General features: G+C 42.6%; 2 protein-coding genes across 2 annotated transcripts; one reads left to right on the top strand and one right to left on the bottom strand.

Annotated features, from left to right (window-relative positions):
* Nucleotides 1-2,235: 2,235 nt before the first annotated feature.
* On the top strand, nt 2,236-10,842 carry LOC311030442 (UNC93-like protein MFSD11). The gene is made up of 13 exons (XM_084036196.1): nt 2,236-2,626; nt 3,110-3,165; nt 3,248-3,355; nt 3,436-3,515; nt 4,460-4,556; nt 6,380-6,438; nt 6,578-6,722; nt 7,655-7,704; nt 9,234-9,299; nt 9,403-9,528; nt 9,597-9,771; nt 9,847-9,982; nt 10,683-10,842. Exons 1-13 carry the CDS (start codon nt 2,537-2,539, stop codon nt 10,833-10,835), a joined length of 1,341 nt encoding a protein of 446 aa, XP_083892322.1. The 5' UTR covers nt 2,236-2,536; the 3' UTR covers nt 10,836-10,842.
* A 2,639-nt stretch (nt 10,843-13,481) lies between these two features.
* On the bottom strand, nt 13,482-17,198 carry kdm8 (lysine (K)-specific demethylase 8; the record flags this gene model as incomplete). Its single annotated transcript, XM_084036197.1, has 7 exons — nt 13,482-13,659; nt 13,759-13,851; nt 13,948-14,097; nt 14,818-14,868; nt 14,954-15,086; nt 15,619-15,791; nt 16,734-17,198. 7 exons carry the CDS (start codon nt 17,196-17,198, stop codon nt 13,495-13,497), a joined length of 1,230 nt encoding a protein of 409 aa, XP_083892323.1. The 3' UTR covers nt 13,482-13,494.
* Nucleotides 17,199-17,425: the final 227 nt, after the last annotated feature.

Below are 17,425 nucleotides of genomic sequence, written 5' to 3'. Positions count from 1 at the left end.
CTATAGGAGCACCAGAATTAGCGACAACAAGCTAGCAGATCCACCAAAAAGGGACTTTATTTTGTCATGTCCATTTCCCCTCCAGCATCATTCTGCTTGGTCAGAGTGCAAACAGAGAAATGTTTTCTCCTCCTACTTATAAGAGCACTGATTCAGGGGCAGATTGAGTTCACCTGTGTCGTTGACTCAGCACAGGTGAGGCTGTGGCTCCTCCCACAGCTCATCAAGACTTCCAACAAAACCATTATTTAGTGTCCAAGTTTGTTAAATTGTATTGATTTAATTTTAGGAAGATGCAGAGTTCATGATTAATCTTTACTGTTGTTCAAATGTCTAATACAGGTGAATTATTATGTAGCACAATAAATAAATCACTGTGGCTTATCTGCAACAATCAATGACTCACTATTCTGCTTTAGAGAACAAGACAATCTAGATTGGCATAGTTGTTAAAATAGATTATTTGGCTAAATAAACAAAACCTTTAGTGTCTGCAGTGAGATAATGTTAGAGAAATGATAAGTATTATTTTCTATGCAGACTTCTAATTGTTTTACTGTCAACATCCGAAGAAAAACTGCATTAAATGCTTTGAATAGTGAAGAAAAATGGAGACAGTAATTATCAAAAAGAAAACTTAAATCATTCAATATAGGAATTCTTCTTCTACAAATCCCTTCAACCTTCAGAATATAGACGGGAAGGAAAGTGGATCGTTTGATATGTAAGTGTTATTGAAGTGGAGATTTCTGTCTCAGAGTCTGAGGTTTTGAGAAAACGCTTATGAAAAAGAAATCCATAGTGAAGGTTATACATTTATAGGTGAATAGGTTAAAAGAAAAACACATCGTGTTTAAGTGTGCATGAAGTGTTTTCTTTGTACCGGTCTGAAGGAAGACATTTTATTGAATCTCAATTGAACCCCATCTCAGACCATCCATCCATCGTCTTGTATCCATCGTCCTCCACTTATCCTGTATTCAGGGTCGCGGGGGGCCTGGAGCCGATCCCAGCTGTCATTGGGCGAAGGCAGGGTACACCTGGACAGGTAACCAGTCTATCACAGGGCCGACATGTAGAGACAGACAACCATTCACGCTGACATTCACACCTACGGGACATTTAGAGTCATCAACCTATCCCCATCCTGCATGTCTTTGGACTGTGGGAGGAAGCCGGAGAACCCGGAGAGAACCCACGCTTACACGGGGAGAACATGCAAACTCCACACAGAAGGAACCAGACCCGGGAATTGATCCCGGGACCCTCTCGCGACAGTGTGAGGCGACAGTGCTACCCACTACACCACCGTGCAGCCCCAGAACTGTGCATAAACCAGTGCATGAAAAGAAAACTGTTTTGGTTTGTTGTGTTTCACTTTAATATAAAGTATAATAGAGAGTGCAGAGGACCTAAAATAGATCCGTGGGGAACTCCCTTTTCAAGACAACAGGATCACAGTAAGCATCTAGCCTCATTATGGTCGATATACCAGCCGTCACCAGGATGCTAATTTACTTGTGTACTCTATCAAATACCTTGATTTATTGTCAATAGCAGCCTTCATGTCATGATTTAATCCATCCTACGCACTGAGAGCAGTGTGGGTTTGTTATGCATCAGTGTGCATTAAAATTGTATTTGAAAGAATATAGTAGTACTTATTCATTCATTTTTGGTCTTATATTTAAGGAAATATTTAAAGTAAGTTTAAAAAAAAAATGACAGTGTATTGTAAACCCATGTGGGATGGGCCAGATGTTTATCATGAGAAATAAACAAAAAATACTTGGAATTTTACCAAGTCTGATGTTGTTATATGAATGTGTAATAATACATTAGCATTTGCGGATCACATTTTGTGTTATTAATTTGAATCTGCTACAAGTTACTGTAGTTTTGATGCATTTGAGGGGAGTGATAGACATTTTTAAAATGATTAATTTGACGTGAGATAGTTAGCCAGTAGAAATGTGCTTCATAGTGATACTTTTTACTTTCTACTTTGAGTACATTTCAGAGCCTGTACTTTCCCCCAGTCCTTCTACCAGAGACTTTTTGAACACTAGTATGTACTTGTGACTCCTCTGCTACTGAAAGCTGTCCAAGCACTGTTTCTCATGGAAACATTTTCCTCCTGGTTTCCTCTGGAAGGCAGCAAAGCTGAATGAGTGTAAATCACCGCAAAATGGAAAGAAGAAGAAGAAGAAAGCGTGAGGGAAACAGAAGCAGAAGAAGGAAGTCTGCAGGGGAAAAAAAGAGAAAGTTGCTTGTAATTAAAGTCACAAGTTGTCGTGCGTGCTCCTGATCGCCGGGAAGTGTCCTTATAACAGCTGCGCTGTATCTGCGTGCGTCCCTCAGACTCCCGCTGCTCCTCTGCGCTTCATTCCTGCAGCTTCTCCATTAAACCGAAGCCAAACACTTCTAATGGATTCATCCGGGCCAAAATGATTCCTAGACGTCTCGATGAGTGGACGGTTGGACATTAGCAGTACGTTTAGCAATGTCTTATTGGCAGGAGGAGTAAGCACACAGCATGGCAGACAGACGGACGTTCAACGTGGTGATCCTGGGTGTTGGATTCCTCTTCATTTTCACCGCCTTCACCACCTGCGGCAACGTGGAGGTGAGTTTTATTACGGTGTTTTTACACGTCCGAGCCTCAGTTTCCTGTCGTAAAGAGCGTGTTGGCAGGAAGTCTGTCGAAGACGGACAGCTGTGATGGAAAAGATCTCCTCAACTCTGTCAAAACGCATGAAAAACACTTTTTTTACGCACATCTGGAACTGTTACGCGCAACTACAAATCAAATCAACACAAACTATTTCTCGTTTATTGCATATTTATTAACATATAACTCAACATCTAAATGCAAAAACAAAAAAAACAAAAAAAACAGAAATCGATCAACTTGTTTGCAGGTTTTTCCACTAAAAGTTTGAATCCAGAGAAGAAGTCCAGACTAATGCTGCAGGAAACAAGTGTCAGGCGCACCTCGTGTTTCTAATTCCCTCCAACGGGCAGTGACGTCACCAGACCGGATGGGTGACTCCAGGCCACAGTTATGACCCAGTGTGACCTTTCTAACTTTTCATCTCCGTTTTTGCAGCAAACTGTGGTGAAAAGCCTGCAGAATGAGACGTTCACTGGCAGCGGGTACCACAGGTGGGTTCAGGTTGCACAAACAACACATTTTAATTTAATTTAATCAAACTTGACTGGTGATCTTTCTCCGCCTCCCTCACAGTCTTGGAATCATCTACGGCGTCTTCTCCTTCGCCAATTTACTCGCACCGACGGTGGTCGCCGTCATCGGACCGAAGATTTCCATGTTCCTGAGCGGCGTGCTTTACAGGTAAGCCGTTGTCATGGTAACCACATCCCCAGGATGCGGACAAAGCTCACCGCCGTTCTCCCCGCTCCTCCTCTGTGCAGCGGCTACATCTCCGTGTTCATCGTCCCGGCGACCTGGTCCTTCTATCTGACCTCGGTGCTGATCGGCGTCGGAGCGGCCAGTAAGTCCCAACGTGTGACATTTCTTTTACAGAGTGAAGCTGCCACTGTGACCTTTTTGAAATGTTTGCACCAGCATGCCGCTTATTGGCAAGGCAGTGGTTTGGAAACCTTCGAGGATAACATTTTCATTGAACTCTCTTTTTTGGTTCTGGAGCTTTGTCTAGTATCGTAAACCTACTGATGCCGAATGAATCCTGCGTCAAAAAATGCGAATAAAGATATTTTATTTGTATTATTTATCACATGTACTCGAATTTAAGAGCATATATGGAGTTTTATCTTGCTTTTTTTTGCTTATAGGAGGGTTGTAACTATTATGTTCATGACAATTAATCTGACGGGTTTTGACAGACATTATAACACATCCACAGAGCTGAAGGTGACGTCTTTTTTTGTCTCCAAAACCAGAAGACTACCAGATATGAGAGAAAAAAAGCACCAAATCTTTACATTTGACAAGTTGAAACTGGGATAAGTTTTGGAACTTCTGCTTGAAAACAGACAGGTGTAATCAATCAGTCATCAAAATATAGATTAATCAATCAACCTTAATTTGTATGCCTGTGTGTGTGTATATAATTCATTTTACATTCTCTTTTTTTGTCCTTCAGCTTGGTCCCCGTGTTTCTTGCAGTCCATTCAGACTCTGTTTAATCACACATAATCATATAAGCAGTGAATCCCAAATTAGACGTTAAATAAGTTAGGAGCCGTTTCTGTAAATAAAGCCGCTCTTTGACTTCCCTGCAGATGTTTGGTGGACGTCCAGATGAGCAGCTAAAGGGAATAATTATTCAGGGCTGTTTTTAATGCTTCAAATCACTGCACGGTGATGAATTCTGATCCTGCCTGAGGCGACTCTGTGGTTACAACAACACACAACGATAATGTTTCACTTTGTGTGCTCGATTAACTGATTGCTCCTCTTCCTGGCGTCCTGCAGTGCTGTGGACGGCTCAAGGACACTTCCTGGTGGAAAACTCTGAAGCGTCCACCATCAACAGGAACACGGGGATGTTCTGGGCTCTTCTCCAGTGCAGGTATGCAGCCTCATTTTAATATTCATACATTCATTTTGTATCTGAAACCAACCTGATGTTGCAAACATCTTCCCATCGTTGCATTCAGCGTATAAAACGCAGTTTTTTGAATGTTTTTGTTTGATGCAACTATTCCAGTCGATCAAAGACACGGCAGCCAAAATCCTGTCGACTTTGTATTTTTAGCCTGACAGGATGTGACGGTATGCTTTATTTTAGAATGTATTTAATAAATCTTGTTACAAATTGCCAGATCTGTCAGTGAGTCATTAGTTCCTCTGCACACTATAAAAAAAGTCCTGCAGGTGAGCCGTTTCTTTGGTCGTATTCGACCCGGACAATCATTGGTATTTGTTAAAATATGCAAATTGAATTAGTATCATAATTACATTGGCTGTCAGCTGACAGTGGTGATCCAATAAACTTCTGAAGCAGTTTGTCGTAGCCTGCAGACAAACATACCAAACACCGTTATCTTGTATGGATAACCCCCCGTTTTCCCGCGCCGAGGCTTCGGCAACGGACTAATTGCTCATCTCCATTTCATAAGTTGAGGTGATATGTAATTAAAGACAGAAATAGATCACAGCGTTTATAGGACTGCCCCGTTCAACCACAGGAAAGGGAAATAAATAGCTTTTAAAAACAAAGAACAAAGAAGCATCCTCAAAGGCAGGAATGCAGATGATTGAGTTTAGAAAGTCGGTGAGCTGTTTCCGTCTGTCAAACCTGATTTCTCAGACGGCGTCTCAGAAAGCACCGCGCCGTTTTTTCTTTTTGTAAATCCTCTGCTTGTCCTCAAGGGATCACGTTAATGAAAGCTTCCAGAGGTTTGAGTCACATGAAGCTTGTAGGACACACACAAGTAAATGTTTGTTTAAGGGCGCCGTCGCAGCGGAGTCCTCCTCGGGCCTGCAAAGGTCATCACGGGGTCACACGACACACGCAGGCTTTCAATCATATCACATGATCTTCATCTTTAAAGCTAGGATGGGTCGTTTATTCAGAATACTTATTTTCTTGTTTTTCTACTTTATTTAGGACTACTTTCTTCATATAGTCTTAGTGTTAATATCTTTCTTGTTAATGCATGTTTATTATTTATTATCCTTATCTTTACTGTCTTGCTGCTGTAATTTCCCCACTGCGGGACGAATAAAGGATATCTTATCTTATTATTATTATCTTATTGTACAATATGTTTATTGAGTTTTTTTCCAGGTACAAAGAGACAAAAACCAGGAGTAAGAAAGTATGACAAAATGAAAATAGAAAATAAAATAAAGGGGAAAACAAACTGGGCGTACAACTCAAGACAATGACATGTATTGCTGCATCACTAGTACTCAAAATGAACACAAAATATATCAAAGAAGAGGTGAATAGCCTATTGTGAACGTCAGAGTTGCTCAAGGCCTCCATCAAAATGAGCAAGATGGTGCAGAATACTTTCTTTTTTTAATTCTGATGTCATTCCAACAGAAATAAATACATAAAAAAGAAGGATCCCGTGGTATCTGTGGTTGTTTATGTTGGTGATGATCATTTTGCGGAGGGAGGGGTTGACATTGCTGGTTTAACGGTTGGATCATTTTAAAAATCCAGTGTGCTCTTGCTGATTTCTCCAATGTCACATCATACCCCGGCTTTATAATTCCATGACCCAGAGCAAATTCCGCCCGCTGACGAAGATCACATGATACGATTCAAAACTCCCCAAACAGCTACTAAATGGACGTCCAAGTGGAATTACAGAGATAATTTCAAAATAGGTTTCATGAGGCAAAGATAAAACTGATTTCCCCGTTTCATCTGATTCCCAGCATGCTGTTTGGAAATCTTTACATTTACTTCGACTGGAACGGGAAAACAGAGATATCAGGTGGGGTGAAGCTCCAGTAAGTATAGAAGCATCACGATGAAAGCAGAAGTGGATTATATGAGTCGCTTCTTCTGAATATGCTTCGTGTTGTTAATACATCTTTTCATTAAGCGGTTTGTTTCTAATCTTCCTCTCTCAGACGGCAGCAGGAGGAACATTTTCCTGTCCTTGCTGGTGGCCTCCGTGCTCGGCACGCTCAGCTTCCTGGTGTTGAGGAAGAGTCATCACGAAGAGGAGCTGCTCTTCGAAGAGGAAGGGCAGTCGCTGCTCTCGGCTCGCGTCATGTAAATGAAACGTCCTAGAAAATAATTACACCTCGTCAGAAATCACTCGGAGTGGATGAAAATGTCTGAACCGCCACTTAAAAAAAGGACAGAGAAGTTAAGAATCTCAAGTGATGAATAGAGAGTGAAATAGTAGATTCATGCAACATTTACAAATATACACGATATATTTTCTTTTCAGACACAATCCTCTGTTTATTCCTATTTAAATGCATCAGTCATCACTTCTAACGATTACATTATGTGTCCCAATTAGTGAAATGAATTCATGCATAACATTTGTTGGCTATAAAACACAAGATATTTGCAAATGATTCCAACTTTAGGGGCAAAAAATTGACCTTCCATCCATTTAGTTTGAAAAAGTATTTTTTTTTAAATAACCCACCTTGAAGATTCTTTTGAGATGCCTTCCCTCTTGTCCTTCAGTGGAGATGACGGAGTGTTTTCCTGCACATCGTTGTGTTTGACGGACTACGAGTCGAGGTGCAATCAGGCAGATTTGTGGCGGCGTTCTCTTTGAGAGCGATGGCGGTTAAAGACGCCACGTCCTCCAGACGCGGCCCCTTCAACGTGATTTAAACGGGAATCTGGACAAAGTCCGACTCAAAGTCATGAGATGGGAGAAGAATGTGTAAAAAAAACAAGCTTTTTAACTGTGAAAATCAGAAACACGATGAGACCGATGAGAATGTGGCGTCTCTAAGCCGGTTTCTGTTCGGTCTCGTGGCAGCAGTTTGTGTTTAGAAAGTGTTTGGTCCAGACGGGTCTACGATGCTACCAACAGAACAGAGAATCCTACAGGGAGCCGTCGTTGATGTCTTTAATTTGTAAATCACCCGTTTGGCATTTGAAGGGTTTTTCTGTTGTGTGCAGCAGTTTCTTTCTGTTGGTTAATTTAAAGTTGATTTATTCTCTCCTGTGTTGTTCAGGTTCAAGGACCGAGCAAACACGGCGCTGCAGGACGCCAAGTCAGATTTCAGTAAGTATGAAATTTAGACAGTACTCATACTAAACCATTGGTCCTTAATTCTCCCATGATGCAACATGAAAAAGACATTGAGGAGGTGCTCACAGCTGGTAAATATTTCTGGTTTCATGGAAAAAAAGGCCGAAAACTGAGGCATCAAAGTCTTTAGGGTTCATCATCTGGGAACAATGAATGTCCTATTCACCCAGTTGATGTTGGCGTACTTTACTGTGAAATCTTTAACCTGCAGGTGTCGCTACACAAAGAGTCAGAGGATAACCAAAAAAGAAAAATAATTCATCTTCTGGAGACCATGAACATCTATAAAAATGCTATATAAAAAGCTGAGGTAGAAATGCACATGCTAAACGCGAGACTGACTTTTAAAGTGTTCATTTCTATTTGTGATGTTTCACTAAATATTCCATACCGGTAAAAAGCCTCTGAAGACATCTTTTTTATTTCCCTTCCCGCTCTCAGTTATTTGGCATCCTGCCGGTCACCTCCACGCTTCACTGCTCTTAGTCCTGAACTAGCAGGCGGTTTTGTTTTACTTCCAGTGAAAATGTATTTTACGAGATAGAAATCTTCCAGCATTACAAGAGAGTACACAGAAAACGGCCTGTTTCTGATTCTATCTCTGTTTGTCAACACAAGGCTGAAGTTGTTCTGATCGCATCTCTGTTTGTCCTGCATGGAGACTCGTGTGCTTGTAGACTTGTGTGCTTGTAGACTTGTGTGCTTGTAGACTTGTGTGCATGTAGACTTGTGTGTAGACTCGTGTGCTTGTAGACTTGTGTGCATGTAGACTTGTGTGCTTGTAGACTTGTGTGCTTGTAGACTTGTGTGCTTGTAGACTTGTGTTCATGTAGACTTGTGTGCTTGTAGACTTGTGTGCATGTAGACTTGTGTGTAGACTCGTGTGCTTGTAGACTTGTGTGCATGTAGACTTGTGTGCTTGTAGACTTGTGTGCTTGTAGACTTGTGTGTAGACTCGTGTGCTTGTAGACTTGTGTGCATGTAGACTTGTGTGCGTGTAGACTTGTGTGCATGTAGACTTGTGTGCTTGTAGACTTGTGTGCATGTAGACTTGTGTTCATGTAGACTTGTGTGCTTGTAGACTTGTGTGCATGTAGACTTGTGTGCTTGTAGACTTGTGTGCTTGTAGACTTGTATGTAGACTCGTGTGCATGTAGACTTGTGTGTAGACTCGTGTGCTTGTAGACTTGTGTGCATGTAGACTTATGTGCTTGTAGACTTGTGTGCATGTAGACTTGTTTGCTTGTAGACTTGTGTGTAGACTTGTGTGCTTGTAGACTTGTGTGCACGTAGACTTACTAAGGCCTGAATCTCTCCCTCGGGTGTTCTCCAGAGAAAAGCCGAATATAGAGATTTTTGGCTTATCACGGCAGAATATTGTCCCGTCTTTTTTCTGCGTTGGACTTGAAATGTCAGGGGATAATTGGGCGTTAAAGTCTACATTTTTATCTCAGCTCATTTGTTATCTTTGTAATGTGTAGTTTGGTTGTGGTCCCGTTCAGACACCATCCTGCAGCTTCTGAAGACGAAGACGATCCTGCTGCTGAGTCCCTGCATGGCGTACAGCGGTGAGTCTCTCGGAGGTCGTGTTCATGAGTTCATGAGTTCATGAGTTCATGTGTTCATGTTCTCAGCCTCGCAGCTCCTAGCAACTCCTTCTGTCTCCTGCAGGCCTGGAGCTGTGCTTCTACAGCGGCGTGTATGGGACGTGCATCGGAGCTACCACGCAGTTCGGAAAGGCGGCTAAAGGCCTGATCGGGATCTCCGGCATCGTGGTCGGCGTTGGGGAGATCGTGGGTAAGTTATCGTTCCTCTGTCGGAGGACTAGAAGTCACTGCATCCATAAACGTGTCCTCTCTGGTCAGGCGGAGGCTTGTTTGGGTTGTTGTGCAAGAACAACCGCTTCAGACGGACGTCGGTGGTGTTTCTGGGGATGGTCGTCCACTTCATCGCCGTCTATCTGATCTTCCTCAACATCCCCGACGACGCCCCGGTCGTTTTTAATACCACCACGCAGATGAAACCCTTCCTGGCTCCGAGGTATCTAAGAGTTTAATAACAGAACAATAGAGGAGTAAACACAATAACACAATAAGCCTTTGTGTTGTCCCCCAGCGTGTCCATCGCCCTGCTGTGCAGCTTCTTGCTGGGACTCGGGGACAGCTGTTTCAACACGCAGCTCTACAGCATATTAGGCTGCGTTTATGCCGAACACAGCACGCCCGCGTTCGCCATCTTCAAATTCATCCAGGTAATCCCGAGGTGCCAATTCTCCGGCGTTGTTAGGGGAGCCCGAGCAAAGCCGGGTTAAAATGTTGCCTCGTCAGGTATGAAATGGATTCAGTCGGAGCTCCGTTAAAAAAGGAAGCAGAGCCACGTTTGTCTCTGCTGTAACATCCGTCTGCAGGAAGAAACCCAAGACTTTGTGAGACTGAAAATTAACCAGCGTTTGTTTTTGTCTCTTTAAATCACCGGTCCTGCTTTCTTACAGGAAACTAAGAGAGAAATTATACTTGATTTTTTTTTGTTTCATTATGACGATCTCCAGTTTTCAAATTTGAATACAATTAAATATTGATCTTTAGTTTCCTCGAATACAAAGTACAATAATCACATGACATAAAATACGTCATAAATCAAATCAAAAAGTTCGATGAGGGCCCCTTCTTTAGATTATCACATTTAATTTAAATATAGTTCATATATGTCGGTGTGAATATATGAGCTTTATGTCCAACGTGGAGCAGTTTGTATAAAAAACTATAAACGGACATTTTGACTAGAAAAAGGAGACTAAATGTGATTTTATCTGCACTTTATTACAATGTTAACTGAAGAGCAATATGGATGCATATAAGAATAGCTCATAATAAAGGACCTAATAAACATTGTTAATGAATTGCTCAAACAATGAGACTCAGACTCTGAAACGTCTCCTCCTCCTCTGTCAGTCTGTGTTTGCAGCGATGGCGTTCTTCTACAGCGGCTACCTGCTGCTGAAGTGGCAGCTCCTGATGTTGGTCGTCCTCGGCTTCACGGGGACGCTCTGCTTCTTCGTGGTGGAGCGGATGCAGAACCTCCCCGCAGACCTGCCGGAATATTAGAAAAGAAGGAGGAACGGGAAAAAAAACAAGCATCCACACTCATGTGACCCACAACGAAGTCACATGGTTGGCTCAACGGCAGTCAGGTGACCCGTTCACACCCATGTGAATGGCTCATTTGCCCCCACCTCCTCCTGTAATAACAACCCTATAACATAAATACCTAAACTCAGACCTGAACGAGCCTCTTGGATGAAAACCAGCTGCCTAAATAGATAAAGCTTTTAAAAAATCCTGCACCTTTTTATCCCATGAGGGCTTATTTTAAAATCTCTAGCTCATATATATTCACATGTTTATCCGTCAGCCTGGATTAGACCCGGCACAGTCTGTCCCAATAACCTGACAGCATCATCGTCGATCATTAACATTATTTTTAGGATTTTATAAATAACCGCCTTATTCTACTTGTTCACTTCCTGCTCAGGTTTGCTCTTAAAGGCGCCGCCGTGTCACGTTGTTGAGCTTAAATATCTGAAGCCGTTACTTTTCATAGTTTGTCAGGATGACATAATGCTGTGTTAACTAATAAATTAAATTGTTTGTTTTGTAAATGTTGCATATCGTCTTTGTCAACTTTGGGATTCTTTATAAATAAAGTTTAATACTTTTTTCCCTAGAGATTTATTTTGCAAATGCAGAGCAGAAATATCATCTGTATTATTTGCACACTGAGATAAAAGGTTTGATCTATAAATACATATTAATGCAGAGGAATATTAGGTTGCTTTTGACCTTTACAGACTCATTGAGGAGCTTCTGGTGAATTTGATTCCTCTAAATTCCAGTGTGTGAGTCACCTGGAGCTGCTGCTCTTTTACACCCGTTTCCTCCAGTTTCTTGCTCCACAAAACAAGATAAATCTGCTGATTTTAATCCTGATTGGCCGGACTTATTTGAAGATCTATGAGGCCATTAATCAAAAGAGGAGCAGCAGGAGGAGGAGGAGGGAGGGGTTACAGGCCCAGAGGTCCCACATTACCTCGCTGGTAATTGAGTATTGATTACATTATAATGAGAGTAAGCAGTTCTGTGTGATCTTCAGTCAATTGTGCCACGTACTTGACCACGACGGAGCCGCTGATGAGCTAAAGTGGAGTCCACAGCGTTTACTCACAGAATTAAAGCGGCCGGCTTCATATTATTGGTTTAGATAACCTTGTAAGGGAAGTAACTAGGTTGGGATGAGTCTATTACCTGAACTCAGCTCGGCTACACGGCCGATTCACCCAAATCACAAGGAAGGAATGAAAACGTGACCTATTGTATCATCATGGAACCTGCAAGTAAATCTATATTATTATATTATAGCAGAGGTCTTCAGGGCCCCGTGGCTTATATTGACCCAGGGGAGGGACCCCTTATTACATATCGAATACAACGGTGTTCCTTATTACACCGGGCCAATAACAATGTGTAGTGCCATGTATAACAGTGTAATGATGGATGTATACAATGTTAAGCCATTAAAATAGTAATTGTTGTATATTGGCATTTCTACATCACAATAAACAACATAATATTAAACAAACAGGAAGATTTATATTTGCTTAATATAGGTTGAATTCATGTTAAGGTGGATTTTTGGACATATTTAAATTTTTGGAAGAAAAAAATCATTTCGGGGACCCCCTGTTGAAGATCTCTGTATGATAGTATTCTTATTATATATTATATTAGTCTGACTTTAACATGTTAGACATATTTAAACCCACTGTTTTATATTTTCAGCAAACGTTTGTTTTTGCCACATTAATATATAGTTTTAGACATTTCTTTTAATTTCTCACGAATGTTTTAAATCAATTTAATTCCATTTTCTTGTTGAACAAAACAAAAAAACAGATCAAATGTTTCCATCCATTTCTTTTGCATCCTCACATATTCCACGGTTTCTAATAATTGGCTTTGATTGAAACGGCCCGTCGGGTCACGTGACCCGGGCTCGTTCCAGGTCTGACGTGTGAAACGAGGTGCTGCCGTCTTCACAGTCAGGTGTGTGTTTTTGGTGCTCGACTGTCGGTACTTAACCAATGAGACACTTTTAATTTCAAAGTCTGTCTGTGCCCAGGGGATTAATCCATTCCATTTATTAATATTCATCTGTGACCTGCCTGATTGCCTGCGACTGTCAGTTTAACCAAAGGGACGCGTTTATTACCGCGTACCTGTAGCTCGCTGGGTTATTAAATTTGAAGACTTGCCTCATTTCCATGAATTATGGAGATCATACATCTGAGGATAGTCGTAGGAATAAGGTTGAGAACACAATTAAATATGCCAATTTGAAAAGAAAAACATCCTATCAAATGAGATGACTAACAACTCCCTGTAATTATATGCAGGATGAAATGAGCACAAACAGTTTTAACTGCTCGTTTGCCTCCCCCCCCCCTCCACCCCCCCCTCCACCCCCCTGCTGTTCGCTTTCCACACAATAGATGTTGTTGCAATCATCAGCAGCACAATTAAACTAATCACTCAGCAGTGTGTGTTCATCGCTCACGGATCAAAGGTTTGTGTGATCAGCGGTTGTCCCAAGATTAATGGGAATTAGCCTCGCATTAGTTAAAAACTCCAAATTGATTTTCCCTCCACAGAAGCAGAAAACGAGCTGATTTTACTCTTCAAAAATAACTTTTTAAATTTTATTTTTCAGTCATGACCACCAGAAGCTGACGGAGAAGCTGAGCTCCAGGGATCGGACGTAGTGCCAGTGTTGGACGGGGATGAAGAGCACGTCTCCGGGCTGCAGCACACATTCCTGATACGGAGCCTTGGCAAACTCCGGGAAGCGCTCCACGTCTGGATTCTCCGCCTCAACCTGCAGCGGAAAAAAAAAGCCGGCAGGAAGTGTCAAAAAAAGAAAGCTGCACATATTTGCAGGCTCGACGTGTGCTATCTCTGTGGACCGTCAACCCACCTGACTGGTGTTGTGAAGGAGCTGTGATTGATGAGGGTACAGCTTGTCTGTGTCCTCCGGGGAATACAGGCGGATGTATTTGCTTCCCACCACCTGGTGTAGAAATAAAGGGAAGCGTCCCGTGTGGTGAACGCACGGCGACCATGTGACCGTTCTCACTACCTGGATTCATCGAGTTGATGTCGTCACCTGAGCCAGGAAGTTCTGCTGGGGGTCCTGGTGAAGAGGGGACACGGTACCGCCGGGCCCGAACCAGGCGTTTACCGTCATGTCGTCCTCGTCTCCGTCGCCGAGGCAACAGTAATCAGGAGGGCGGATGTCTTCCTTCAGCTCTGGTATCTACGGCAACGTGGAGCAAACAGAGTCACACCAGGAGACCGTTAAGGATGATCTTAATTATACAACCTTGTTTCTAACCGCAACATTCCTTTCTCTTCTTCTATTTATTTGACATTTTCCAGTTTGGGCCGGACTTTGCAGACATTCGTGGTCCCCTGAGGATGAACTATAATACATTGGGTGGAAAACTTTAGGCTTCCTTTATTAGAAAATGTAATTAAAATAGTAGAGACTCCAATATTTAGCTTTCAAATGATTCAGATCATAGTACAGCGACATTGTGTACTAATAATGCACATAATACCCCCTTTGGTCATTATTCTAATTAATAGTAAGACATTAAATAATCATTCATTAGAAAAGATCAGTGTTAATTATCTAAAGGAAAATTTTACAGCTAATAATATGAGTTAAGTCAGTTCCTCGTCACATATAATGAACGTATGATGAGCTGGATGATCAGATTTCAGCATTCGGCCTCTCTTCTATCAAACAACTATATAAATACATAAACACATAACTTTGATCTTGGCCTTTTTCTAAAGTTCAATCCAGACAATTTATTGACTTTTACGATAAAATTAGGGCTAAAAAGTCAATACTGTTGAAAGCAGTGTGATGGGAGGATGACGGCTGGAAATAAAAGGAAAATATAAACTGAATAATAAATGCGGGAAACAAAATAATAGACTATTATTTCCATAATCATGTTGTGATTACCTGATCGAAAAGCTGGTGTTGAGCGAGATAACCCGAAGCTTTCACTCCATCCTGAATGAAATGGAAAACACCGGGTCACAAATCGGATATTAACGACGCCGTGATGAGATATTTCAGCAGACGAGGACGCGCTCACTTTGTGTAAAATGTAGCGGTCGATGAACTGGTTGACCGTGAGCAGCGTCTGGGACCATTCCTCGTCCGTGTACCGGGAGCCCACCTCCACGGGAACCGTCCGGCAGCCGGCCACCGCCCTCAGGTACTCTATGCTTGGTGGAGGAAGGGGATTCATGAATTAAACATCCGTTGTACTACAACAGGATGTCCTCCCACCCCGCCGCCGTGTGTCAGACGCCAGAGTGAAGAGTCAGCTGTCGGGAGCCGGCGGCGAGGGGGAGGACGGTGAGGGATGGCGTTAAACGGAGAGGTGTGAGAGTGTGATGGCAGACGAGAGACGGGGATTAAGGGATGTTTGGACTTCAATTAAGTTCATGTGGTTTCCTCATTTGAAGGCAATTAAGTGTGAAACTCACAAACGGAGCACATGTTGCAACCCTGGGGTGCTCCAAGTTTCCTGTCCTTAAACTACAGAGATAAGAAGAGCGTCTGGGATTAAACTCCATCAAACAGAGCAATTGTGAGACCAGAAAATAAAAGTAAGGTGGGGGTTCATGGATGACAACATGAACACCAACCATTTTTTCCATCTTGCATAGTATAAGTCTTTTTAATCCGAGTCTCTCCATCTGGTGAATTTCTCACTATTCTTATTATTTTAAGGTGAACATGAAGTGTACAGACCTCCAGGGGTGTTGGTGGAAGGCGGGCCAGTGCTGGATGATGCCCTCTAACACCACTGGTTTCAGTGGGAGCAGGTAGTCTGTGTTGAAGGTCTCCAGCGACGGACACTTTATTCTGGGAACCGCCAACTCCTCTCTGATCACGGGAACGTGTGGGCGCTCCAGCTTCATTCTCTTCAAAAAACAAGGCGTCGTCAATTCAACTCATCAAGAACACCAGCGTGTCTTTGTATCCATATCAGCTGTTTGCTGATTTGTGATTTCCTTGATAGTGAAATCAATGATTCGACTTTGGACCGTTCCTGCAGGTTTTTGAAGATATCTCCACGGGACTTCAGTGAATTTCTCACCACTTAATGACAATTAATTGACCTGATTAACTGAGAAATAACGGGCAGTTTAAAGTATAATCAAAATGGTTAGTTTCGCTCAAAGAGCCAATAAACGAGGCTAGTTAGCTGTTTGAATGTTTTAGTGTTTTTAGAGGCAGAAGTGTGAACAATCCTGCTAAACTCACTCTCGCTCCAAACTCCCCGTGTTGACGGCATCCAAAACAAAGCGATGTGACATTTGAGCGCTTGTTGCCCGTTACCGTCGGAGACGTCTGATGGAGTGCGACAAGATGAAGGGGCGAGAAAGGAAACACTTGTCTGAACCTTCAGAGGAGCTTATTGTGAAAAGTCCTCGTGGGTTTTAGTTGGTTGCAAACTTTGAAATGAGGATGTGCAGCTGCCCCACATTAAAACAACATTTCCGTTCTATTTATAGCTTTTGATGTCTTCTAAATGAAACCAGCAGTTCACATCTTATTTGATCATAATGATGATTTGATAATAATGTGCTTAATGAGTCGTTTTAAGCCCCAAGAAGTCTAGAACAAATGTTTAAAAGTTGCATTAAACTAAAATCTTATTAAAGCATCACATTACAAATCAGTTTTACACCACTTGTTATAATAATAATAATACATGTTATTTATATAGCGCTTTTAAAGGTTCTTAAAGACACTACATATAAATAATTAAAATATAAATAATCACATTAATCTCACCCATTAAAAGCAGTTCTGAAGACGTGAGAAAAATGTGCATTTTAAATATAAGACCTTGGACTGACCTTGACCTCGGCGTGTTCACTTTCTTCCGTTTTCGTGGATTTCCTGAGTTCACCTTGCAGCATCCCAACGATCACCTGAAGCACATCGTCCATGACGGCGGCGCCCATGATCAAACCCATGTCACACGTCCTCACCGCCTGCAGGACGTCGTCCGCCGACGGCTCTCCTCGACACGCGGCGGCCACTTTGAACAGGCAGCCGTACGAGTAAACGCGCCTCCACTCTTTGTCCACGTGGCGCCACGTCCCGGTGTTGAGCTTCTCCCACGCCAGATCCAGAAGGATCTGAGCGTCGAGTGCTCGGCCGCCGCCGCCGCTGGTGTTGGCCATGTCGGCGTACAGCTGCCGCCTGCACCGCTTCAGCATCTCCACCACGCTGGATTCCACCGTGTCGCTGAACTCCAGGGGAAACTGTTCCTCGTTAGGAGGCAGCACGGCGGCGATCTGTGACCACAGCGTGGACATCGATGAGGAGGTCTTTAGTGATGCTGCGGGACAGACAGTGAAGGTGAGACAGGACACTCAGGCTGAATCTCTAATGGACCCTGATTGGCTGATAGTGAAGACGGTGTGACCCTCTATTACATATATAAAACGGTGTTTCTTATCACTTCAACAATCCCCTTCTACATTCAAAGGGTGTCATTTAGTGCCTTGCTTTGTCCTCAAGCCGTCCGCCATCGTTTCACACG

The sequence above is a fragment of the Eutrigla gurnardus genome (genome assembly GCF_963514095.1).
Source record: "Eutrigla gurnardus genome assembly, chromosome: 20".
Lineage (NCBI taxonomy): Eukaryota > Metazoa > Chordata > Actinopteri > Perciformes > Triglidae > Eutrigla > Eutrigla gurnardus.
The sequence above is the reverse complement of the archived record's forward strand: the minus strand, read 5'-3'. Positions and strand labels throughout refer to the sequence as shown.

Excerpts from the sequence above, each read along its gene's own strand:
- LOC311030442 (XM_084036196.1), top strand. The coding sequence starts at position 2,537 with ATGGCAGACAGACGGACGTTCAACGTGGTGATCCTGGGTGTTGGATTC. Across the intron at positions 2,627-3,109 it reads CCACCTGCGGCAACGTGGAG|CAAACTGTGGTGAAAAGCCT; the intron begins GTGAGTTTTATT and ends CCGTTTTTGCAG. Across the intron at positions 3,356-3,435 it reads CTGAGCGGCGTGCTTTACAG|CGGCTACATCTCCGTGTTCA; the intron begins GTAAGCCGTTGT and ends TCCTCTGTGCAG.